Genomic DNA, 27,136 nt, shown 5'->3' on the forward strand with positions numbered 1-27,136 from the left:
TGGTGGGTTGGGTTCAGTAAGGTTGTAGTGAACAGATATACTGTAACTACAGTAGGTACCCAGACTGTGGTAGGGTGGGTTCAGTAAGGTTGTAGTGAACAGAGATATACTGTAACTACAGTAGGTACCCAGACTGTGGTGGGTTGGGTTCAGTAAGGTTGAAGTGAACAGAGATATACTGTAACTACAGTAGGTACCCAGACTGTGGTAGGGTGGGTTCAGTAAGGTTGTAGTGAACAGAGGAGATGTACTGTAACTACAGTAGGTACCCAGACTGTGGTAGGGTGGGTTCAGTAAGGTTGTAGTGAACAGAGGAGATGTACTGTAACTACAGTAGGTACCCAGACTGTGGTAGGGTGGGTTCAGTAAGGTTGTAGTGAACAGAGGAGATGTACTGTAACTACAGTAGGTACCCAGGCTGTGGTAGGTTGGGTTCAGTAAGGTTGTAGTGAACAGGAGATGTACTGTAACTACAGTAGGTACCCAGACTGTGGTGGGTTGGGTTCAGTAAGGTTGTAGTGAACAGAGATGTACTGTAACTACAGTAGGTACCCAGACTGTGGTAGGTTGGGTTCAGTAAGGTTGTAGTGAACAGAGATGTACTGTAACTACAGTAGGTACCCAGACTGTGGTAGGGTGGGTTCAGTAAGGTTGTAGTGAACAGAGATGTACTGTAACTACAGTAGGTACCCAGACTGTGGTAGGTTGGGTTCAGTAAGGTTGTAGTGAACAGAGATGTACTGTAACTACAGTAGGTACCCAGACTGTGGTAGGTTGGGTTCAGTAACTACAGTAGGTACCCAGACTGTGGTAGGTTGGGTTCAGTAACTACAGTAGGTACCCAGACTGTGGTAGGTTGGGTTCAGTAACTACCGTAGGTACCCAGACTGTGGTAGGTTGGGTTCAGTAACTACAGTAGGTACCCAGACTGTGGTAGGTTGGGTTCAGTAAGGTTGTAGTGAACAGAGATGTACTGTAACTACAGTAGGTACCCAGACTGTGGTAGGTTGGGTTCAGTAAGGTTGTAGTGAACAGAGATGTACTGTAACTACAGTAGGTACCCAGGCTGTGGTAGGTTGGGTTCAGTAAGGTTGTAGTGAACAGGAGATGTACTGTAACTACAGTAGGTACCCAGACTGTGGTAGGGTGGGTTCAGTAAGGTTGTAGTGAACAGAGATGTACTGTAACTACAGTAGGTACCCAGACTGTGGTAGGGTGGGTTCAGTAAGGTTGTAGTGAACAGAGGAGATGTACTGTAACTACAGTAGGTACCCAGACTGTGGTAGGTTGGGTTCAGTAAGGTTGTAGTGAACAGAGATGTACTGTAACTACGTCTTGTGGCAAAACATGATCTTTTCTCAGAGAGACATCTTTCAAAGACAGACATAAATAAGCACATCACATGATTATAATGTTACTAAAGGTCATGGGATGTTTACAATGTTTAGGGCTCATCTTGTGCTGTTCTCAAAATAACATTAGTGCTCATCTAGCTAATCAAGTAGTCTGGAAGTACCTCAACAATATCATGCAGGATGATACGTCACACCAGTGTGCATCCTTTTCCCACTGGGAAAATATGGGTAAATATGAATTTTGTTCAACATGTGTATCCAATTGTAATCTTCTCCAGTAATGTCAGTAGAAGGCTATTTTATTGATACAGATATGTCTTATTGAGATGCACACTGAGGTAAAAATATCATGCAAATACTGCTACTATATTACTGCCCACAAGATATAGATAGGAAGTTGAAGTCATTAACACATACAGTATATGCAGTACTGTTAGTAGTTAACGGATGCTATATCGTAGTGTTGGACTTAAGATACTTTTAAATATTACAATTTGCCATGTGAACTAAACCCAAAGTTCATGTCAGGGGGCTGTGTGAGTGTTGATTTCTGGCTTGGTGGACTTTGTTTGTCATTAAGTCTGTCAGTGTCAGTGTGTCCACATGCCATTGTTGCTATACTCTCTCGTGGGCAGACTACGTTAACATAGCAGCTGACCAGTTACACAAGACTTTAGTTCCGGGTTAGCTGAGATTGTTCGGCTTCTCTTTCTGTCAGATATGCAGTTTTAGCCACACACCACAGATATTCCCACAGCCTGATGTATCCATGGGAACCGTTTGTGGATAGACAAAACAGTTGGAATCAGCCAGAGCTTTTCCATTAGTCCAGTGAGCAGTGGTCAGGCCAGCTGAATGGAATGGACTGAGGCCCTGTCACGCCCTGACCATAGTTTACTTTGTATTTTCTATGTTTTGATTGGTCAGGGTGTGATCTGAGTGGGTATTCTATGTTTCATGTCTTGTTTGTCTATTTCTATGTTCAGCCTGATATGGTTCTCAGTCAGAGGCAGGTGTTCGTCATTGTCTCTGATTGGGAACCATATTTAGGTAGCCTGGGTTTCACTGTGTGTTTGTGGGTGATTGTTCCTGTCCTATGTGTCCCTGTGTTCACACTATATAGGCTGTTAGGGTTTCGTTACGTTTTGTAGTATTGTATTGAAGATTCGTGTTTCGTATTATTAATAAACATGGATCGTAAACCACACGCTGCATTTTGGTCCGACTCTCCTTCGTATGAAGACGAAACTCATTACAGAATCACCCACCACCAACGGACCAAGCGGCGTGTCAACAGGCAGCAGCAGCAGCAAAAAGAGGAGTTACGTTGTAAGGATTTCTGGACATGGGAGGAAATCCTCGACGGGAGAGGACCCTGGGCTAAACCAGGGGAGTATAGCCGCACCAAGGTGCAGCCGAAGAAGGAACAGAGGCAGCAGGAGCAGCAGCAGCCGCAGTGGGAGAGAGCGTCATGGGAGTATGAATTAAATAATGGTGGACCATGGGCTCAACCGGGAGAATATCGCCGTCCCAAGGAAGAACTGGAGGCGGCGAAAGCTGAGAGGCGCAAATATGAGGAAGTAGCACGACGGAGCGGATGGAAGCCCGAGAGTAAGCCTCAAAAATTTATTGGGGGGGGGCTAACAGGGAGTATGGCTACGCCAGGTCGCAGACCTGAGCCAACTCCCCCTGTTTATCGTGAGGAGCCAAGGAGGAGACCAGAACCGGTGTTGGAGGGAAGCGAAGCAGAGACTGTGAAGGAGTTAATGGAGAAATTGGAGGAGAGTGAAATGAGGGAGTTGCTGTGTTGGTGCTTTAAATATGATATTCGCCCGAAGGAGCGTGTCGGGGATTTATTGGCACCTGGGTCAGTGCTCTCTACTCGTCCTGAGGTGCGTGCTAGTCAGCTGGTGAAGACAGTGCCAGTCTCACGCACCAGGCCTCCTGTGTACCTCCCTAGCCTTGCATGTCCTGTGCCAACACCGCTCTCAAGATCTCCAGTACGCCTTCACGGTCTAACCCATCCTGTGCCACCTCCACACCCCAGCCCTCCGGTAGCAGCTCCCCGCACTAGGCTTCCTGTGCGTGTCCTCGGCCCAGTACCACCAGTGCCAGCACCACGCATCAGGCCTACAGTGCGCCTCGCCTGTTTAGCGCTGTCGGAGCCTTCCTCCTCTCCAGCGCTGTCGGAGTCTCTCACCTGTTCAGCGCTGCCAGAGCCTTCCTCCTCTTCAGCGCTGTTGGAGTCTCCCGCCGGTTTAGCGCTGTCAGAGCTTTCCGCCTCTACAGCGTTGCCGGAGTCTCCCGCCTGTTCAGAGCTGCCAGTTAGCATAGAGCTGCCAGTTAGCATAGAGCTGCCAGTTAGCATAGAGCTGCCAGTTAGCATAGAGCTGCCAGTTAGCATAGAGCTGCCAGTTAGCATAGAGCTGCCAGTCTGCAAGGAGCTGCCAGTCTGCAAGGAGCTGCCAGTCTGCAAGGAGCTGCCAGTCTGCAAGGAGCTGCCAGTCTGCAAGGAGCTGCCAGTCTGCAAGGAGCTGCCAGAGCTGCCTGTCTGCAGGATGCCGCCAAAGCTGCCAGTCTGCAAGGAGCCGCCAAAGCTGCCAGTCTGCATGGAGCAGCCAGGGCCGCCAGTCAGCATGGAGCAGCCAGGGCCGCCAGTCAGCATGGAGCAGCCAGTCAGCATGGAGCAGCCAGTCAGCATGGAGCAGTCAGTCAGCATGGAGCAGCCAGAGCAGCCAGAGCTGCCAGTTAGCAGGGAGCAGCCAGGGCCGCCAGTTAGCAGGGAGCAGCCAGGGCCGCCAGTCAGCATGGAGCAGCCAGGGCCGCCAGTCAGCATGGAGCAGCCAGAGCAGCCAGGGCCGCCAGTCAGCATGGAGCAGCCAGAGCAGCCAGAGCTGTCAGTCAGCATGGAGCAGCCAGAGCAGCCAGGGCCGCCAGTCAGCATGGAGCAGCCAGAGCTGCCAGTCAGCATGGAGCAGTCTGCCAGCATGGAGCAGCCAGAGCTGTCAGTCAGCATGGAGCAGCCAGAGCAGCCAGTCTGTGTCGACCAGTCTCTTCCAGATCTGCCAGTCGTCCAGACTCTTCCAGATCTGCCAGTCGTCCAGACTCTTCCAGATCTGCCAGTCGACCAGACTCTTCCAGATCTGCCAGTCGACCAGACTCTTCCAGATCTGCCAGTCGACCAGACTCTTCCAGATCTGCCAGTCGTCCAGACTCTTCCAGATCTGCCAGTCGTCCAGACTCTTCCAGATCTGCCAGTCGTCCAGACTCTTCCAGATCTGCCAGTCGTCCAGACTCTTCCAGATCTGCCAGTCGTCCAGACTCTTCCAGATCTGCCAGTCGTCCAGACTCTTCCAGATCTGCCAGTCGTCCAGACTCTTCCAGATCTGCCAGTCGACCAGACTCTTCCAGATCTGCCAGTCGACCAGACTCTTCCAGATCTGCCAGTCGACCAGACTCTTCCAGATCTGCCAGTCGACCAGACTCTTCCAGATCTGCCAGTCGACCAGACTCTTCCAGATCTGCCAGTCGACCAGACTCTTCCAGATCTGCCAGTCGACCAGACTCTTCCAGATCTGCCAGTCGACCAGACTCTTCCAGATCTGCCAGTCGACCAGACTCTTCCAGATCTGCCAGTCGACCAGACTCTTCCAGATCTGCCAGTCGACCAGACTCTTCCAGATCTGCCAGTCGACCAGACTCTTCCAGATCTGCCAGTCGACCAGACTCTTCCAGATCTGCCAGTCGACCAGACTCTTCCAGATCTGCCAGTCGTCCAGACTCTTCCAGATCTGCCAGTCGTCCAGACTCTCTCAGATCTGCCAGTCGTCCAGATTCTCCCAGATCCGCCAGTCGACCAGATTCTCCCAGATCCGCCAGTCGACCAGATTCTCCCAGATCCGCCAGTCGACCAGATTCTCCCAGATCCGCCAGTCGACCAGATTCTCCCAGATCCGCCAGTCGACCAGATTCTCCCAGATCCGCCAGTCGACCAGATTCTCCCAGATCCGCCAGTCGACCAGATTCTCCCAGATCCGCCAGTCGACCAGATTCTCCCAGATCCGCCAGTCGACCAGATTCTTCCAGATCTGCTAGTCGACCAGGATCTGCTGAAACCGCCAGCCAGCCAGGTTCTGGTAGTTTCTACTACCTGCCTGGGCTTCCTCTCAGTGCTGAGCTTCTTCTCAGTGCTGAGCTTCCTCTCAGTGCTGAGCTACCCATCTGTCCCGAGTTACCTCTGTCCCGAGCTGTCCCTCTGTCCCATGTTATCATTGTGGTGGGTAACCTATTTAGGGACGTTTAGGAGGGGGATTAAAACTGTCATGGAGTGGGGTCCACGTCCAGCGCCAGAGCCGCCACCGCGGACAGATGCCCACCCAGACCCTCCCCTATAGGTTCAGGTTTTGCGGCCGGAGTCCGCACCTTGGGGGGGGGGTACTGTCACGCCCTGACCATAGTTTACTTTGTATTTTCTATGTTTTGATTGGTCAGGGTGTGATCTGAGTGGGTATTCTATGTTTCATGTCTTGTTTGTCTATTTCTATGTTCAGCCTGATATGGTTCTCAGTCAGAGGCAGGTGTTCGTCATTGTCTCTGATTGGGAACCATATTTAGGTAGCCTGGGTTTCACTGTGTGTTTGTGGGTGATTGTTCCTGTCCTATGTGTCCCTGTGTTCACACTATATAGGCTGTTAGGGTTTCGTTACGTTTTGTAGTATTGTATTGAAGATTCGTGTTTCGTATTATTAATAAACATGGATCGTAAACCACACGCTGCATTTTGGTCCGACTCTCCTTCGTATGAAGACGAAACTCATTACAGGCCCTGCACTGTTCACCAAGTTCTGCTTTTCCTCTGGGACAGACAAAGACACACTACAGCACAGTTGCCATGGCATCAGGAGCTGTTGTGCAGTGTCATCTGTCTGGTGGATCTGTGCCAGACCCAGCCTCTTGGCAAGACCACATGAATTCCAACCATAGCCAGTGTAATGTAGGGGGCTTATTACAACCATAGCCAGTGTAATGTAGGGGGCTTATTACAACCATAGCCAGGGTAATGGAGGGGGCTTATTACAACCATAGCCAGGGTAATGGAGGGGGCTTATTACAACCATAGCCAGGGTAATGGAGGGGGCTTATTACAAGCATAGCCAGGGTAATGGAGGGGGCTTATTACAATCATAGCCATTGGATTATTACAACAATAGCCAGGGTAATGGTGGGGGCTTGTAGCCAGGGTAATGGCGAGGGGATTGTTACAACAATAGCCAGGGTAATGGTGGGGGCTTGTAGCCAGGGTAATGGCGAGGGGCTTATTACAACCATAGCCAGGGTAATGGCGAGGGGCTTATTACAACCATAGCCAGGGTAATGGCAAGGGGCTTATTACAACCATAGCCAGGGTAATGGTGGCGGCTTTTAGCCAGGGTAATGGAGGGGGCTTATTACAATCATAGCCAGGGTAATGATGGGGGATTATTACAACCATTGCCAGGGTAATGATGGGGGATTATTACAACCATAGCCAGGGTAATGGTGGGGGCTTATTAAAACCATTGTCAGGGTAATAGAGGGGGCTTATTACAACCATAGCCAGGGTAATGGAGGGGGCTTATTACAACCATAGCCAGGGTAATGGTGGGGGCTTATTACAACCATAGCCAGGGTAATTGGGGGGGGGGGGTGGGGCTTATTACAACCATTGCCAGGGTAATGATGGGGGATTATTACAACCATAGCCAGGGTAATGGTGGGGGCTTGTAGCCAGGGTAATGGAGGGGGCTTATTACAACCATTGTCATGGTAATAGAAGGGGCTTATTACATCCATAGCCAGGGTAATGGTGGGGGCTTATTACATCCATAGCCAGGGTAATGGAGGGGGCTTATTATAACCATAGCCAGGGTAATGGTGGGGGCTTATTACAACCATAGCCAGGGTAATGGAGGGGGCTTATTATAACCATAGCCAGGGTAATGGAGGGGGCTTATAGCCAGGGTAATGGAGGGTACTTATTACAACCAAAAGCCAGGGTAATGGAGCGGGCTTATTACAACCATAGCCAGGGTAATAGAGGGTGCTTATTACAACCATAGCCCGGGTAATGGAGGGGGCTTATTACAACCATAGCCGGGGAAATGGGGGGGGCTTATTACAACCATAGCCGGGGAAATGGAGGGGGCTTATTACAACCATAGCCGGGGAAATGGAGGGGGCTTATTACAATCATAGCCAGGGAAATGGAGGGGGCTTATTACAACCATAGCCCGGGTAATGGAGGGGGCTTATTACAACCATAGCCCGGGTAATGGAGGGGGCTTATTACAACCATAGCCCGGGTAATGGAGGGGCTTATTACAACCATAGCCCGGGTAATGGAGGGGGCTTATTACAACCATAGCCCGGGTAATGGAGGGGGCTTATTACAACCATAGCCCGGGTAATGGAGGGGGCTTATTACAACCATAGCCAGGGAAATGGAGGGGGCTTGTTACAACCATAGCCAGGGTAATGGAGGGGGCTTATTACAACCATATCCAGGGAAATGGAGGGGGCTTATTACAACCATAGCCAGGGAAATGGAGGGGGCTTATTACAACCATAGCCAGGGAAATGGAGGGGACTTATTACAACCATAGCCAGGGAAATAGAGGGGGCTTATTACAACCACAGCCAGGGTAATGGAGGGGGCTTATTACAACCATAGCCAGGAAAATGGAGGGGGCTTATTACAACCATAGCCAGGGAAATGGAGGGGGCTTATTACAATCATAGCCAGGGAAATGGAGGGGGCTTATTACAACCATAGCCCGGGTAATGGAGGGGGCTTATTACAACCATAGCCCGGGTAATGGAGGGGGCTTATTACAACCATAGCCTGGGTAATGGAGGGGGCTTATTACAACCATAGCCCGGGTAATGGAGGGGGCTTATTACAACCATAGCCCGGGTAATGGAGGGGGCTTATTACAACCATAGCCCGGGTAATGGAGGGGGCTTATTACAACCATAGCCAGGGAAATGGAGGGGGCTTGTTACAACCATAGCCAGGGTAATGGAGGGGGCTTATTACAACCATATCCAGGGAAATGGAGGGGGCTTATTACAACCATAGCCAGGGAAATGGAGGGGGCTTATTACAACCATAGCCAGGGAAATGGAGGGGACTTATTACAACCATAGCCAGGGAAATAGAGGGGGCTTATTACAACCACAGCCAGGGTAATGGAGGGGGCTTATTACAACCATAGCCAGGAAAATGGAGGGGGCTTATTACAACCATAGCCAGGGTAATGGAGGGGGCTTATTACAACCATAGCCAGGAAAATGGAGGGGGCTTATTACAACCATAGCCAGGAAAATGGAGGGGGCTTATTACAACCATAGCCAGGGTAATGGAGGGGGCTTATTACAACCATAGCCGGGGTAATGGAGGGGGTTTATTAAACAGGCAGTGGGCAGACATAAGGCTGAAGAATCAAGCCTCCTGGTATTGTCAGTACTGAGTGTCATTTGTTATCAGACATGTAGTTGTAGACATGTTGCTGCTCTACCACAGTGGTGGCTGGGTAGGTGGAGAACAGTGGTTGTCCTGAAGTAGGGGAAAGGAACAATCATCAGCTGTTCTGCTCTGTTGTCTACAGCCTTCTGATTCCCTCCCTGTCGTCCTGCAGCACACTGAATCAGATGCTGCTCTCTGTCTCTCCCCCAGCACTGTTAATGTGTGAAATAGCATGTTCACATCTGTATCTTAGGTGACCCACGTCCTACAGAAGAGCTTTACACTTTAATATGCTTGATTCATTCTGGTTTTATTCAGGTTTCTAGGGTTCTCACAAATATTTATTGGCTTTAGAGAGTGTGTGTGTGTGTGTGTGTGTGTGTGTCAAATCGACCCTGTGTGGGCACAAGTGTTGGCTGGATCTCTCGGGAGGCTTGTTTAGTTAACACACCGTACAGTAGTGTTCCCCTAATGGAGATGTGTTGAGGTAACACACAGTACAGTAGTGTTCCCCTAATGGAGATGTGTTGAGGTAACACACAGTACAGTAGTGTTCCCCTAATGGAGATGTGTTGAGGTAACACACAGTACAGTAGTGTTCCCCTAATGGAGATGTGTTGAGGTAACACACAGTACAGTAGTGTTCCCCTAATGGAGATGTGTTGAGGTAACACACAGTACAGTAGTGTTCCCCTAGTGGAGATGTGTTGAGGTAACACACAGTACAGTAGTGTTCCCCTAATGGAGATGTGTTGAGGTAGCACACAGTACAGTAGTGTTCCCCTAATATAGATGTGTTGAGGTAACACACAGTACAGTAGTGTTCCCCTAATGGAGATGTGTTGAGGTAACACACAGTACAGTAGTGTTCCCCTAATGGAGATGTGTTGAGGTAACACACAGTACGGTCCCATTCCTCCACTGAACTCTTATTTCAGGTCAGCTTGCTGGAGGATGGGACATTTGTCCACCTTGACATTGTGACTACAGTAGTCCAACGGCTGCTTTAAACACTAGTTCCCAAGTTCAGCAGCCTGGAGAAACGGAGTCAGCTAGTAGTGGCTTGGCTCAAGATGATATACTGTACAGCCAGGGCTCTGTGTATATAGTGCTCTGTGTGTATATAGTGCTCTGTGTGTATATAGTGTTCTGTGTATATAGGGCTCTGTGTATATAGGGCTCTGTGTATATAGGGCTCTGGCTAACAATCTGAATTTGTACTTGACATTTTTTATCATTAGTTTCATTCCTTATTGTAGCGGGAAAGTTCCCAGAGTGCCTACAGTTGATCTTTGCTGTTATGATCTGTGGTGGATATTATCCTGTCTGAGGAGGCCATCTTCTCCCCTGCTGGCTTCCAGCTGCACTACAGTACATCCTGCCTGTAGTTAGTCTCACTTGTCAGACTCATGGAGATCCTGCAGCTGTGGGAAGAGACCGGCCTGTAGTATGGAGAGATCCTGCAGCTGTGGGAAGAGACCGGCCTGTAGTATGGAGAGATCCTGCAGCTGTGGGAAGAGACCGGCCTGTAGTATAGAGAGATCCTGCAGCTGTGGGAAGAGACCGGCCTGTAGTATAGAGAGATCCTGCAGCTGTGGGAAGAGACCGGCCTGTAGTATAGAGAGATCCTGCAGCTGTGGGAAGAGACCGGCCTGTAGTATGGAGAGATCCTGCAGCTGTGGGAAGAGACCGGCCTGTAGTATAGAGAGATCCTGCAGCTGTGGGAAGAGACCGGCCTGTAGTATAGAGAGATCCTGCAGCTGTGGGAAGAGACCGGCCTGTAGTATAGAGAGATCCTGCAGCTGTGGGAAGAGACCGGCCTGTAGTATGGAGAGATCCTGCAGCTGTGGGAAGAGACCGGCCTGTAGTATAGAGAGATCCTGCAGCTGTGGGAAGAGACCGGCCTGTAGTATAGAGAGATCCTGCAGCTGTCGGAAGAGACCGGCCTGTAGTATGGAGAGATCCTGCAGCTGTGGGAAGAGACCGGCCTGTAGTATGGAGAGATCCTGCAGCTGTGGGAAGAGACCAGCCTGTAGTATGGAGAGATCCTGCAGCTGTGGGAAGAGACCGGCCTGTAGTATGGAGAGATCCTGCAGCTGTGGGAAGAGACCGGCCTGTAGTATGGAGATCCTGCAGCTGTGGGAAGAGACCCGCCTGTAGTATGGAGATCCTGCAGCTGTGGGAAGAGACCAGCCTGTAGTATGGAGAGATCCTGCAGCTGTGGGAAGAGACCGGCCTGTAGTATGGAGAGATCCTGCATCTGTGGGAAGAGACCGGCCTGTAGTATGGAGAGATCCTGCAGCTGTGGGAAGAGACCGGCCTGTAGTATGGAGAGATCCTGCAGCTGTGGGAAGAGACCGGCCTGTAGTATGGAGAGATCCTGCAGCTGTGGGAAGAGACCGGCCTGTAGTATGGAGAGATCCTGCAGCTGTGGGAAGAGACCGGCCTGTAGTATAGAGATCCTGCATCTGTGGGAAGAGACCGGCCTGTAGTATGGAGAGATCCTGCATCTGTGGGAAGAGACCGGCCTGTAGTATGGAGAGATCCTGCAGCTGTGGGAAGAGACCGGCCTGTAGTATGGAGAGATCCTGCAGCTGTGGGAAGAGACCGGCCTGTAGTATAGAGATCATGCATCTGTGGGAAGAGACCGGCCTGTAGTATGGAGAGATCCTGCAGCTGTGGGAAGAGACCGGCCTGTAGTATGGAGAGATCCTGCAGCTGTGGGAAGAGACCGGCCTGTAGTATAGAGAGATCCTGCAGCTGTGGGAAGAGACCGGCCTGTAGTATAGAGAGATCCTGCAGCTGTGGGAAGAGACCGGCCTGTAGTATAGAGAGATCCTGCAGCTGTGGGAAGAGACCGGCCTGTAGTATAGAGAGATCCTGCAGCTGTGGGAAGAGACCGGCCTGTAGTATAGAGAGATCCTGCAGCTGTGGGAAGAGACCGGCCTGTAGTATAGAGAGATCCTGCAGCTGTGGGAAGAGACCGGCCTGTAGTATAGAGAGATCCTGCAGCTGTGGGAAGAGACCGGCCTGTAGTATAGAGAGATCCTGCAGCTGTGGGAAGAGACCGGCCTGTAGTATAGAGAGATCCTGCAGCTGTGGGAAGAGACCGGCCTGTAGTATAGAGAGATCCTGCAGCTGTGGGAAGAGACTGGCCTGTAGTATAGAGAGATCCTGCAGCTGTGGGAAGAGACCGGCCTGTAGTATGGAGAACAATGAGTGTTCCAGTCCACTGCACTCTCCGGGTCAACAGTAATCCAGTTGACAGTCTGTTTAGGCAGCTGGGTGGGGAGGGGTGGGGGGGCTGTGCTGCCATGCTGGCTACAGTATGGGGAGGTTGTGGGGGTTGGGGGCCCCATGTGACCACCGTCAGTGGCATGCCAGGCATGGTAACGCAGAGTAGCTGGGGTCGCTTTCCTACGACTGCCTCTCTTCTTCCCTCTCAGTCTTTATTATTTCCCTCCCACTCTCTCTCCCTCCCTTCTCTCTCTCTTCCTCCCTCCCTTCTCTTCCTCCCTCCCTCCCTTCTCTCTCTTCCTCCCTCCCTCCCTTCTCTCTCTTCCTCCCTCCCTCCCTTCTCTCTCTTCCTCCCTCCCTTCTCTCTCTTCCTCCCTCCCTCCCTTCTCTCTCTATGTCCCTCCCTCCCCTCTATTTTTCTCTCTCACTCCCGCTCCTCTTCGCCCTGCCCTTTCCTGGAGAAGCGGAACATGTAAGTTGGGGTGAGAGGACACGGAGCAGGGGGCAGAGGAGCCATGAGTGAGTACTGGGCACCGTGACTTTGGGTTGGATCTATGGGGTGGTTTGGGCTTGTTTGGTGTTTAAAACTACTGAGATTCCTCACTTTATTTGGACTTATATTTTAGTTTTGTACTTAATGTCTGATTTCTTGACATTTCTATGGAATAGTGAGAATGATTTTTCCTATGGAAATGATTCATGGTTGCTAATCATGTTTTTGTGAAGGGGATGGTTACACTATATAGTCTGGTTTTTAATGAGTACTAGGACAGTAGGTCACCAACTGATTTACATAATCTTACTGGTATAGATTGTGAAAATACATCCAATTCAAGTACACACATTATTGTTCAGTCATTTGTTTCAGTCATCTCTTGGGTAAACATGATTGGGTTGGATATGAAGACTAGTAACGTGAACTAGACTAGAGTTAGACACCGTTTGTAGTACTGGCCCCATGTCTGTCTCTCTCTCTCTCTCGCTCTCTGTCTGTCTGTTTGTCACCATGGGGTCTAGTTTTCTGTGTAGCTGGATGTCGGTTCTGCCTGTATTGGCCCTGTGCTACAGTAGTGTACTGTATGTAGCCTGGGGATTTGAAGTGAATGCCAGAGAGGTAGAGGACAGGAAGGACAGTGGGCCAGCGGGTGCAGAGCAGAGTGCCAGGGCCTTACAGATCTGACTATAAATACAGTCCAGGAATAATCAACAGCAAATGGTCTAGCTAGTAGCTGTCAGCACTCAGGGGCTCTCTGCAACCTTCATACAACATTTATACAATCTTCATACAACATTAATACAACATCCCTTAGTTCCAGCTGTTGCATGGCGACAGAGAAGGCAGGTGTTGTCATACTGTATCAGTGAATATGATGTTGTGATGGATAGTAGAGACTGTTTAATGCCTGTGATGATACAGTATGTCTGGCTGCCCTTATCCACTTCATGTGACACTTCCAGTCATTGTTGTTATTTTGGTTTGCATGTCCTGGCTGTTGTTGTTCAGGAGCTTTTTATAGCTCTGAGTATAGTTGGTTGTCCCAGTTACACTTCGCAGATCTGAGCTGAATATGAAGAAGAGGCCTATAATCGACTCTATTTAACAGAAATATGGGATTTAAGGAGTTAACTATGAATTTGTATGTTTTTACTACTTTTAATTGATGGCAATGGACCATAACAGTAGTGTGTCCCCAACGCGTTGTCCTCTGTGTGTGACTGTCTGTGGCAGACTCCCCTGCTGTCGCCTGTGTGTGACTGTCTGTGGCAGACTCCCCTGCTGTAGTCTGTGTGTGACTGTCTGTGGCAGACTCCCCTGCTGTAGTCTGTGTGTGACTGTCTGTGGCAGGCTCCCCCTGCTGTAGTCTGTGTGTGACTCTGTGGCAGACTCCCCTGCTGTAGTCTGTGTGTGACTCTGTGGCAGACTCCCCTGCTGTAGTCTGTGTGTGACTCTGTGGCAGACTCCCCTGCTGTAGTCTGTGTGTGACTCTGTGGCAGACTCCCCTGCTGTAGTCTGTGTGTGACTCTGTGGCAGACTCCCCTGCTGTAGTCTGTGTGTGACTCTGTGGCAGACTTCCCTGCTGTAGTCTGTGTGTGACTCTGTGGCAGACTCCCCTGTTGTCGTCTGTGTGTGACTATCTGTGGCAGACTCCCCTGCTGTAGTCTGTGTGTGACTCTGTGGCAGACTCCCCCGCTGTAGTCTGTGTGTGACTGTGGCAGACTCCCCTGCTGTAGTCTGTGTGTGACTCTGTGGTAGACTCCCCTGTTGTCGTCTGTGTGTGACTGTCTGTGGCAGACTCCCCTGCTGTAGTCTGTGTGTGACTGTCTGTGGCAGACTCCCCTGCTGTAGTCTGTGTGTGACTGTCTGTGGCAGGCTCCCCCTGCTGTAGTCTGTGTGTGACTGTCTGTGGCAGGCTCCCCCTGCTGTAGTCTGTGTGTGACTCTGTGGCAGACTCCCCTGCTGTAGTCTGTGTGTGACTCTGTGGCAGACTCCCCTGCTGTAGTCTGTGTGTGACTGTCTGTGGCAGACTCCCCTGCTGTAGTCTGTGTGTGACTGTCTGTGGCAGGCTCCCCCTGCTGTAGTCTGTGTGTGACTGTCTGTGGCAGGCTCCCCCTGCTGTAGTCTGTGTGTGACTCTGTGGCAGACTCCCCTGCTGTAGTCTGTGTGTGACTCTGTGGCAGACTCCCCTGCTGTAGTCTGTGTGTGACTGTCTGTGGCAGACTCCCCTGCTGTAGTCTGTGTGTGACTCTGTGGCAGACTCCCCTGCTGTAGTCTGTGTGTGACTCTGTGGCAGACTCCCCTGTTGTCGTCTGTGTGTGACTATCTGTGGCAGACTCCCCTGCTGTCATCTGTGTGTGACTGTCTGTGGCAGACTCCCCTGCTGTAGTCTGTGTGTGACTGTCTGTGGCAGACTCCCCTGCTGTAGTCTGTGTATGACTCTGTGGCAGACTCCCCTGCTGTAGTCTGTGTGTGACTCTGTGGCAGACTCCCCTGTTGTCGTCTGTGTGTGACTATCTGTGGCAGACTCCCCTGCTGTAGTCTGTGTGTGACTCTGTGGCAGACTCCCCCGCTGTAGTCTGTGTGTGACTGTGGCAGACTCCCCTGCTGTAGTCTGTGTGTGACTCTGTGGTAGACTCCCCTGTTGTCGTCTGTGTGTGACTGTCTGTGGCAGACTCCCCTGCTGTAGTCTGTGTGTGACTGTCTGTGGCAGACTCCCCTGCTGTAGTCTGTGTGTGACTGTCTGTGGCAGGCTCCCCCTGCTGTAGTCTGTGTGTGACTGTCTGTGGCAGGCTCCCCCTGCTGTAGTCTGTGTGTGACTCTGTGGCAGACTCCCCTGCTGTAGTCTGTGTGTGACTCTGTGGCAGACTCCCCTGCTGTAGTCTGTGTGTGACTGTCTGTGGCAGACTCCCCTGCTGTAGTCTGTGTGTGACTGTCTGTGGCAGGCTCCCCCTGCTGTAGTCTGTGTGTGACTGTCTGTGGCAGGCTCCCCCTGCTGTAGTCTGTGTGTGACTCTGTGGCAGACTCCCCTGCTGTAGTCTGTGTGACTCTGTGGCAGACTCCCCTGCTGTAGTCTGTGTGTGACTGTCTGTGGCAGACTCCCCTGCTGTAGTCTGTGTGTGACTCTGTGGCAGACTCCCCTGCTGTAGTCTGTGTGTGACTCTGTGGCAGACTCCCCTGTTGTCGTCTGTGTGTGACTATCTGTGGCAGACTCCCCTGCTGTCATCTGTGTGTGACTGTCTGTGGCAGACTCCCCTGCTGTAGTCTGCTAATGCTGCTAGATGTTGCTGGAGACAGCCAGTAGCATGGTGTCAGTCAGTTTAGCCTGTCTCAGCAGCCTGCCAGCCCGTTCTGTCTGGATTCAGGCCTGGCTGTCTGGGACACCATTGTCTGATGGAGCTTCATCGCCACCACAGATATGCAGGTCTTATGAACGCAGCTGTTGAACAAATGGATTGGAAACACGCCTGCTCACATAAACTGAGACGTTCCATATTCACAACTCAGTCACTTCTTAGTGTGTGTGATTCTGGTGAAGTTATCTAGGAGTTTTACAGTGATGAGCTGTAACAGTCTTTGGATGGGAGTCTGATGTACATCTGGATCTGCTGAGGGAAGAGTAAATCCCATGGCAGGAAGTGCTGGTAAGATGACTTCACTATGTTCCAGTGAAGCACAGAGTTTACTGTCACAAACTAGTATCTCAAAGGAGAGCTTCTTCCCAGTTCCCAAGCCAAATGTTCCGCAGTCTGTGGGTTTATGCAGATTCTCCTTGTTTATATAGTATACTGTATGCCCTCTCTTCATTTTCATAAAGCAGCTCCAGGATCTGTTATTCTGTAAATCACTGTCATATCTTGTTGTTCTGTAGCACTGTTGTGATACATAGACATCAGCAGGAGTGTAGTTCCTCAATGTGCCACAAGAGGTCCTCCTACGCTGCTTTCAGTAACTCTTGCTGCACTCCCTTTATGTAAACAGACTGCTACGAAGATTCTGATGTGTAAACAAGATACAATGACACATCACGTATGACCATAGTTCAGAGGTCGTTGTGTTTGATTATGGTTTATAAAAGCAGATTGTTCAGAGGGATAGCCTATTGAGGAGCTAAAAATGTTTTTTTTTAAAGGTATGTGTATGTCTTGAGCAAGACTGTTGTCGTCGTTCTCACTAGATCAGGGATCATTAACTAGTTTCAGCCACTGAACTATTATTGGGGTCAGAACGTAATTACAAATCATTTGTAGACTACAAATTGACCACAAGAAGCCCAAACAGATATAACATTTCACTAAAACAATATAATTTCAAACCTGGCTTACATTTGTATACCATCACATACACCGAGTGTGCAAAACATTAAGAACACCTCTCCAATATTGATTTGGCTGCAGGCCACCAGTTGGGGAACCCTGCTCTAGATGATGAAGTTTAAACATAAACAGCCATTGTTCTGGTGTTTTTCAACCAGGCACCTGTTACATAACCTCCTGCTACTGTAGCGGGCTAAAACTAACCTCTAGTCTCTCCCTCTCCTCTTCTCTTCTTCTCTCCCTCTCCTCCCCATCATACCATCTCCTCTCCCTCCTCCCCTGTCCTCCCCTGTCCCCCTCCTCCCCTGTCCCCCTCCTCCCCTGTCCCCCTCCTCCCCTGTCCCCCTCCTCTCCTCCTCCTCCCCTCTCCTCCTCCTCCCCTGTCCTCCTCCTCCCCTCATACCGTCTCCTATCTCCCTCTCCTCCTCCTCCCCTCTCCTCCTCCTCCTCCCCTCATACCGTCTCCTCCTCCACCCCTCTCCTCCTCCACCCCTCTCCTCCTCCACCCCTCTCCTCCTCCACCCCTCTCCTCCTCCACCCCTCTCCTCCTCCACCCCTCTCCTCCTCCTCCCCTCTCCTCCCCTGTCCTCCTCCTCCTCCCCTCCTCCTCACCTCTCCTCCTCCCCTCTCCTCCTCCTCCTCCTCCCCCATCCTCCTCTCTCCTCCTCCCCTCCTCCTCCTCCTCCCCTCCTCCCCTCCCCCGTCCTCCTCCTCCCCTCTCCTCCTCCCCTCTCCTCCTCCCCTCTCCTCCTCCCCGTCCTCCTCCTCCCCCGTCCTCCTCCCCTCTCCTCCTCCTCCCCTCTCCTCCTCCTACAGATGTGTGTAACAGTACTGATCTTCCAGAGGTGGAGATCATCAGTCTGCTGGAGGAGCAGCTGCCCCACTACAAGCTGAGAGCAGACACCATCTACGGGTATGACCACGACGACTGGCTCCACACCCCTCTCCTCTCCCCCGACACCAACCTGGACCTCACCGTGGAGCAGATTGAGGAGACTCTGAAGTATTTCCGTAAGAGCAGCGTTTGTATTTAGTTGTTTTTTGAAGATGATTCAGACAAGGGGGCGAAGGCTTCCACACTCCCTCTGCTGGTTACTTCTCTTTCTATTCTTCCTTTTATGTGATCTGTTGTACACTGGTACACATTTCATATTCATATTTATTAGAGCTCATCGCTTTAACCTTGACATTAATCATTTTATTGAGCTGATATTACAGTGTATTTTTGGAAATGGTGCAGGTTAGAGCCGATATCAAGGATTTAAAAAATGAGGGTGATGTGGGTGGAAGACTAACAGCTGAGATTCTGGTGCCGTATTGAGACTGAGGAAGTCTGAGATAAATACAGGCAGACAGACAGAGCGATACAAACACAGAGAGACAGACAGAGGTTGAGACAAAGGGAATGAAAGGTAGAGACAGTCATTTTAATATGGTCCTGAGCCCATATGGGTCAGCGACAGACAGCTGGGCCTGGTTCACACAGCAAACATACCCGCTGAGCCGTGGGTGAAGCGCCACGTGCCAGTCTGCTCGGCTGCTGGTCCTATCAGCTCAGTGGGAGACGTCTGTCCTAACGTCTGTCTGTGTCTCAACCAGACATGAGGCTGGACAGACACAAGGCTGTGTGCGTGTGATAACTGTTTTTGTTTTTGTTTTTTCTATCTTTATTTAACCAGTCAGTTAAGAACAAATTGTTATTTACAATGACGGCCTACCCCTACCCCTATCAATCAGCAGATATGTGTTGATACAGTATCTGTTCTGTTGTGAATGTAGGTCATACTGTAGAGCTCAGGAAGTTTAACAGCATCAATCAGCAGATATGTGTTGGTGTTGATACAGTATCTGTACTGTTGTCTGAAAGACGGTACTGTAGGATGCTTTAATAACAGATGCTGTGGTACTTTAATACTCTGATTACGTTGTGGTAGATGTAGACTACAATGACAGTCCTGCAGCGTTGGTTCAAATAGTTACTGATACTGACGTGAGGATAGACTCCAGTGTTCTCACAAGACAAGACCACTTTGTTGTCACATTTGTGCAGCGTAATACAAACCTTTGTTCCCAAACTGATATTCTTTGATAGATGGTTTTAGATATTGTACTCTACTCCTTGATTAAATTCACAACTAGGCTGTAGAGATTTATATCACCAATCTGGTTTTGTCATTTCCGGTCTTGTCACCTGTGATTGTGATGTCACAAGGAGGACAGGCAAGCAGGGTGGTTCATTGGTCTTCTGGCTAGTCAGCTGATCCCTGATAGGCAACTCCTACTCTGATGCATCTTCTACCACAAACACATTACACTCCATATGATGCAATACTGATGGCATTATACACCGTTGACTCAGTCAGCAGGCAGGTTGATGAAGTGTTTCTATAGTCGCTGAAATAATCATCCTCATTGTTTGATTAATGGCTGTCTATTAAATGACATCTGACCTTTTTATTGTCTGACTGTGAAGTGGTGTTAGAATGAGTCAGTGTGCTCTTTATCAAAGGGACATGCTATTAAAGAAGTAGAAGCATCTGATATTATCCTGCTGTAAATCAGTGTGGGAGAGAGAACTATATTCACCACTATAAACCTATTGAATGATTTCTTAATATTATTCAGCAAGGTGAACTCCCTGCCCTGTAGTAGAGGTGTTGTACCAGACCAGGCAGATATGAACAGAGAGCTGGTCACCGAGGCAGCAGCAGTAGCAACACTAGCCTGCATTCAGATACTACTCAGTGCTGGAGTAGGGAGCCAGTCTCCATGGCAACCTCACAGAAGGATGTACTGTTGGGAGAAGGGGAGGGTGGGCCAAGGAGAGAAAGGAGGGACGAAAGCAGGTTGCTATTGACGAAACAGTTCAGAGGGAGGAGCATGCCTCTGACATTTCCCTTCCTCATTGGCTCGTGGCCCTCCCCCAGGCCCCTCCCTCATCTGTGATACAACCTTGACTCACCACCAGGCAGCAACACACCCCTGCTGCATAACTGTGTTTTGGGCTGCGTTGCTTTTTGGGAAATATCTTTCTCTCTTTCCTCTCCTCCTCTCCATCCCATCCTTCCACTCTGGTACCAGTGATAAAATGTGCTGTACCACGTGGTCTCCTCGTCATGGTAAACTCCTAGAGAACTCAGAGTATGTAATGAAAGGATGGGCAGGTGTTCTCGTGACCTCCGCAGCAGGACAGGAGAAGATGGTGGTGCTCCTCTCAGCTGAAGGGGACTGAGTATGCAGAAATTTGTGGAGGCGGATTACTATGAGCTAGACTGGTACTATGAGGAATGCACAGATGGTAAGCCTGATGGGGACGGTTCTCCATCTAGCTGTTATCTAACTGTGTTGTTAACGGGGCTATATGTGGGTAAGGGGGGAGGGAGAGGGACAGGGAAGAGGGCTAGAGGGGATGATTTTGCTGGTAGGGTGGTTAAATACCATTGACTGTATAAATCTGCCGGTCTCTCTCTTCGCTCCAGTATGTATTGCGTCAGTCACATGATGCTGGAACCACTGAGCCAGGGGCTGCTGTGTTGCTTCACTTTGCTCTGGTCCGTCTGATAACAGGTGCATTTAACTAAGTTTACCTCAGCCAAGGAGGCCATGGCTGTAGGACGAGGCTGTAGCTAATTCTCTTACTATAATTTTGTTGTGTTGGATGTGATATCAGCTTCTGTTGATTGTAACCAGGGTGAATTAGGAGCAACAGAAACTGTGGCACCACAAAACAAGGCTGCTATGTAAATGTAGCAATGAAGGGGAATGACAAGGTGGTTTTTCATAGAGCGCACGGACTACCCATGGAGCTTTAGTATTGCCCTGCCATTGTGTGTGTATGTGACTGGGAGTAGAGGGATGTATAGCAGTCCTGTAGATCTGTACAGTCAGACTAGCAGTCCTATAGATCTGTACAGTCAGACTAGCAGTCCTATAGATCTGTACAGTCGGACTAACAGTCCTATAGATCTGTACAGTCAGACTAGCAGTCCTATAGATCTGTACAGTCGGACTAACAGTCCTATAGATCTGTACAGTCGGACTAGCAGTCCTATAGATCTGTACAGTCGGACTAGCAGTCCTATAGATCTGTACAGTCGGACTAACAGTCCTATAGATATGTACAGTCGGACTAACAGTCCTATAGATATGTACAGTCGGACTAACAGTCCTATAGATCTGTACAGTCGGACTAGCAGTCCTATAGAGCTGTACAGTCGGACTAACAGTCCTATAGAGCTGTACAGTCGGACTAACAGTCCTATAGATCTGTACAGTCGGACTAACAGTCCTATAGATCTGTACAGTCGGACTAACAGTCCTATAGATATGTACAGTCGGACTAACAGTCCTATAGATATGTACAGTCGGACTAACAGTCCTATAGATATGTACAGTCGGACTAACAGTCCTATAGAGCTGTACAGTCGGACTAACAGTCCTATAGAGCTGTACAGTCGGACTAACAGTCCTATAGATCTGAGTCCTGTACAGTCCTATAGATCTGGATCCTGTACAGTCAGAATAACAGACCTAATAGATCCGAGTCCTGTACAGTAGCAGCACATAGCATCACACAGCAATATAATATGGAAATGTTTTACAGCAGCTTCACCAAGCAGACTACAGCTATCCCTGTATCCCCTGATTCTTTCAATGAGCCATCCAACATGATCAGTGGCTCTATATATAGAACAGCGGCCTATACCCTTGGCTGAAGATGTTTCCATAGATGATGGTCATATATTATGAGAAGAGGCCTGTTCTGTTGGATCTCTTTGGTAATGCTGTTTATATATGATGTTATATATGATGTTCGAGGACTCATTTACTACAGTAGATTGTATTGCGAGGGCCTCTTGACATTTTAATGTCCACCTCCCCTACTACCGGTCTACTCCAACAGTTAGGACAAGTCTAAATGACATGGTTTTATATTCATATGGTTGATAAACACTCTGCAGTGCTGTACTGTGGATATCTATTTCCAACTATCCACACGTCTCTAGAGATCTCGTCCAGCAACATGATTGGACAGTCAGCCAGTAATGGCCTAGCCACTAGCCTGGTCCCAGAGACTTTATGTAGCCAACCTTCCTGTCGTTCATCATCACGCTAAACCACCGCTAGCAGAGCTGACTGGGGCTCATAATGAAGCAGACAGTACATGGAAGGTTTGGAGGGGAGGCTGTGCTGTGGAGACGAGGGCTCATAATGAAGCAGACAGTACATGGAAGGTTTGGAGGGGAGGCTATGCTGTGGAGACGGGGGCTCATAATGAAGCAGACAGTACATGGAAGCAGGGGAAGGTTGGGAGGGGAGGCTGTGCTGTGGAGACTGGGGCTCATAATGAAGCAGACAGTACATGGAAGCAGGGGAAGGTTTGGAGGGGAGGCTGTGCTGTGGAGACGAGGGCTCATAATGAAGCAGACAGTACATGGAAGGTTTGGAGGGGAGGCTATGCTGTGGAGACGGGGGCTCATAATGAAGCAGACAGTACATGGAAGCAGGGGAAGGTTGGGAGGGGAGGCTGTGCTGTGGAGACTGGGGCTCATAATGAAGCAGACAGTACATGGAAGCAGGGGAAGGTTTGGAGGGGAGGCTGTGCTGTGGAGACGAGGGCTCATAATGAAGCAGACAGTACATGGAAGGTTTGGAGGGGAGGCTGTGCTGTGGAGACTGGGGCTCATAATAAAACAGACAGTACATGGAAGGTTTGGAGGGGAGGCTGTGCTGTGGAGACTGGGGCTCATAATGAAGCAGACAGTACATGGAATGTTTGGAGGGGAGGCTGTGCTGTGGAGACTGGGGCTCATAATGAAGCAGACAGTACATGGAAGGTTTGGAGGGGAGGCTGTGCTGTGGAGACGGGGGCTCATAATGAAGCAGACAGTACATGGAAGGTTTGGAGGGGAGGCTGTGTTGTGGAGACTGGGGCTCATAATGAAGCAGACAATACATGGAAGCAGGGGAAGGTTTGGAGGGGAGGCTGTGCTGTGGAGACTGGGGCTCATAATGAAGCAGACAGTACATGGAAGGTTTGGAGGGGAGGCTGTGCTGTGGAGACTGGGGCTCATAATGAAGCAGACAGTACATGGAAGGTTTGGAGGGGAGGCTGTGCTGTGGAGACTGGTGGCTCAGTGGGCTAAAGCCAGACGAGGGCTCCAGAAGGCCAGGGACAGCCTGGCCAGGCTCAGAGCTGCCTGGATGGGCCTAGCTCCATGATCACATGGCTGGGAGTCTGGCAGGGACACAGCCCTGGGTGATGCTCAGAATATTGATCACTTCAGCAGTGAGGAGGGCATGGACCATGTATGTACATCTCCCCACTGGAGCGGGGAGGGACGGCTGCCAGCCAAACTCTGCCAGCCTCCCCTCTTCCTACAGTACCCCTCTCCTCCTCCCTCTCCGCTACCCCCCTCCATCTCCACCCTGCTCACAAAGCCCAGGGCCCACAATTCTATTGGCCTGGGAGGGGGAGTTGGAGGGAGGTGAGAGGGGCTGTCCTCCTCCCTCTCCGCTACCCCCCTCCATCTCCATCCTGCTCACAAAGCCCAGAGCCTACAGTTCTATTGGCCTGGGGGGGGGGGGGGGGGGGGGGGAGTTGGAGGGAGGTGAGAGGGGCTGTCCTCCTCCCTCTCCTCCACCCCCCTACATCTCCACCCTGCTCACAAAGCCCAGGGCCTACAGTTCTATTGGCCTGGGGGGGGGGGGGAGTTGGAGGGAGGTGAGAGGGGCTGTCCTCCTCCCTCTCCTCCACCCCCCTACATCTCCACCCTGCTCACAAAGCCCAGGGCCTACAGTTCTATTGGCCTGGGGGGGGGGGGGGGGTTGGAGGGAGGTGAGAGGGGCTGTCCTCCTCCAGTCTCTCCATGCTGGGAACTTTATCAGTGCACACAAAAAGGGCCTCTGAGGCAGACAGGGAGGCTGAGGTGGGGGTTGTTTTGGGGGGTTAGCCACAAGCTATTGTGGATACTGTATTGTTTCAATAGGAATGTGTGGTTGCATTCAGTATAAATGAGATGAATGAAAATGATTTGGACATGGGATAATTGAAGGAAACATGTTTAATTGGAGAGTTATGTGAAATATTTGGTGATTGTGTTCTAGGTTCTATGTATGGGATCACGGTTGTTTTTTGTCAACCGTTTTTATCAGCTGTTATGGGAATAACAATGTTTTTATCAGCTGTCATGGGAATAACAATGTTTTTATCAGTCGTTATGGGAATAACAATGTTTTTATCAGCCGTTATGGGAATAACAATGTTTTTATCAGCCGTTATGGGAATAACAATGTTTTTATCAGCCGTTATGGGAATAACAATGGTTTTATCAGCCGTTATGGGAATAACAATGGTTTTATCAGCCGTTATGGGAATAACAATGTTTTTATCAGCCGTTATGGGAATAACAATGTTTTTATCAGCCGTTATGGGAATAACAATGTTTTTATCAGCCGTTATGGGAATAACAATGTTTTTATCAGTCGTTATGGGAATAACAATGTTTTTATCAGCCGTTATGGGAATAACAATGTTTTTATCAGCCGTTATGGGAATAACAATGTTTTTATCAGCCGTTATGGGAATAACAATGTTTTTATCAGCCGTTATGGGAATAACAATGGTTTTATCAGCCGTTATGGGAATAACAATGGTTTTATCAGCCGTTATGGGAATAACAATGTTTTTATCAGCCGTTATGGGAATAACTGGTTTTATCAGCCGTTATGGGAATAACAATGTTTTTATCAGCCGTTATGGGAATAACAATGTTTTTATCAGCCGTTATGGGAATAACAATGTTTTTATCAGCCGTTATGGGAATAACAATGTTTTTGTCACAAGTTAACTGGCTTTCACATCCATAATAGTTTGTCTAGCCGTTTACATGTGTCACTGGAATGTTGAAGATTTGTTTACTGTTGCATTGCTCTCAATGTGACTAGTTTGATAAAGCCAGTGTGTGTCGATTTGATTAGAATTGTGGTCCGTATTATTTGTGGTCTAATGTGTAACATTGAGTGTCATGTTATTTTCTATAGGGTGGAATGACCCATACTGGTTTAGAAACTAGATGGTTTCTTTATTTCCACATGCTAAACTAGCATCATTTACTTGATCTGTGACCAACAGATGCTTATCGGTGTTCCCAGTCAGGTGAAATCCATAGATTAGGGCCTCATTTATTTATTTAAATTGACTGATTTACCTTATATGAACTGTTGCATTTATATTTTTGTTCAGTATACACTGTTCTTCCTGTATGCTATTTCATCAAGCTCTGTATTTCCTAATGGTTCCTGGTCTATTTATTTGGCTCTCCGTATGTAGCTTCTGCTTTGAATAAGTAGGCATCTGCAAATTGAGTCACCTGTGGATTTGACTGTGGTGAGGCAGGCTGGGGCCCCACCCTGACAACAGGTGTATGTGTCTTATGGTGTGCTCCGCCTTGCACTGTTTCCATGGAGAGTCTGGTGGAACATACCATTTCAACGCTTGAAAAGGGGGGTGAGCAAATAGACACATTTAGACTTGATAGGGATAAAACTATAACTTATTATATGGTTATATTAGTCCTTGTCACATAGCTGACATTTTGAATTGACTCCATGCTCTAATCTAAACATTCAAAGTCCTGTCAGTCTGAGAATAGTTCAGTGCCACTCCCCTGCTCCGGTTCCACAGTGGGCTGTCTTCTAGTCATGGACAATAGAGGGAGAGAGAGCAGGAGGAGGGAGTGTCTGTGACTGGGGGACAGACGTGCCTGGCTGTCCTCACACAAACACACACACACACTGACTTAGACACACACACTCTCTCGCTGACTGAGACGGACTGTCACACACACACACACACACACACACTTAGACATGGCTTTGGACTTGAGACAGCTGGGCTCTGCTGGGCCCCACTAGCCTAGTGTTGGTGTTAGCATGTCACTGCTCTGTCACAGCACCCCAGAGGACAGCTTGGAGTATGTCTGTTCACCTGACCACTGTGATGGAGAGGAGGAGGAGGAGGAGAGGGAGGAGGATGAAGAGCAGCATACTCTGCAAGAAGGTATACTAACTGGAGTTATGGGAGCTTTGCTGCTCCTCTCATTCACATAGTGGTTTTGAACCACATTGTTAGACTGCTGTGTCCCTCCTGCTCCCTGTGTGTGTCTCTCCTGCTCCCTCTGTGTGTGGCTCCTGCTCCCTCTGTGTGTGGCTCCTGCTTCCTGTGTGTGTCTCTCCTGCTCCCTGTGTGTGTGTCTCTCCTGCTCCCTGTGTGTGTCTCTCCTGCTCCCTGTGTGTGTCTCTCCTGCTCCCTGTGTGTGTCTCTCCTGCTCCCTGTGTGTGTCTCTCCTGCTCCCTGTGTGTGTCTCTCCTGCTCCCTGTGTGTGTCTCTCCTGCTCCCTGTGTGTGTCTCTCCTGCTCCCTGTGTGTCTCTCCTGCTCCCTGTGTGTCTCTCCTGCTCCCTGTGTGTGTCTCTCTCTCTCCTGCTCCCTGTGTGTGTCTCTCCTGCTCCCTGTGTGTGTCTCTCCTGCTCCCTGTGTGTGTCTCTCCTGCTCCCTGTGTGTGTCTCTCCTGCTCCCTGTGTGTGTCTCTCCTGCTCCCTGTGTGTGTCTCTCCTGCTCCCTGTGTGTGTCTCTCCTGCTCCCTGTGTGTGGCTGCTGCTCCCTGTGTGTGGCTGCTGCTCCCTGTGTGTGGCTCCTGCTCCGTTTCTACTACACTGATTGGATTTAAATATTTGTCAAAGATTTTCAGGGCTGGAGGTCATGTGAATTTGTATTATACCAGGATAACCAGTGAGTACTTTTAGTATGTTTGTATTCAGAGTAAACATGGAATTCTCCCTTCTGATAGTATCAACAGAACAGGCAGGTCATCAGACTTCTGATAGTATCAACAGAACAGGCAGGTCATCAGACTTCTGATAGTATCAACAGAACAGGCAGGTCATCAGACTTCTGATAGTATCAACAGAACAGGCAGGTCATCAGACTTCTGATAGCATCAACAGAACAGGCAGGTCATCAGACTTCTGATGGCATCAACAGAACAGGCAGGTCATCAGACTTCTGATGTATACTACTGCTGTTAATTGGTGTTATTTAACATGAGCAGTATCACCGTGGGAGCAGAGAGAAGCGGTCTCCTATACCCTACCCAGTCAGTAACTATAGCAGCTGTCTCCTATACCCTACCCAGTAACTATAGCAGCTGTCTCCTATACCCTACCCAG

General features: G+C 49.7%; 1 protein-coding gene across 20 annotated transcripts in view; it reads left to right on the forward strand.

Moving 5' to 3' along the window:
* The window catches only part of LOC110507508 (trafficking kinesin-binding protein 1), a 92,450-nt gene that overhangs the window by 27,478 nt on the left and 37,836 nt on the right, over nt 1-27,136 (forward strand). For 6 of the 20 annotated variants that reach the window (XM_090188842.1, XM_090188852.1, XM_090188788.1 and 3 more), the window contains exons 1-2: nt 12,233-12,615; nt 17,725-17,919. In XM_090188842.1, coding sequence (XP_090044968.1) covers nt 12,612-12,615; nt 17,725-17,919 — 199 coding nt within the window. In that variant the 5' untranslated portion in view covers nt 12,233-12,611. Of the gene's footprint in view, nt 1-12,232; nt 12,616-15,630; nt 16,237-17,724; nt 17,920-19,850; nt 20,207-25,613; nt 25,970-27,136 lie in introns of those variants that run through there. The other 14 variants (XM_090188855.1, XM_090188860.1, XM_090188794.1 and 11 more) reach the window with 6 other exon arrangements.

Source organism: Oncorhynchus mykiss, chromosome 2, assembly GCF_057628025.1.
Source record: "Oncorhynchus mykiss isolate SJ-2025 chromosome 2, ASM5762802v1, whole genome shotgun sequence".
Taxonomy (NCBI): Eukaryota; Metazoa; Chordata; class Actinopteri; order Salmoniformes; family Salmonidae; genus Oncorhynchus; species Oncorhynchus mykiss.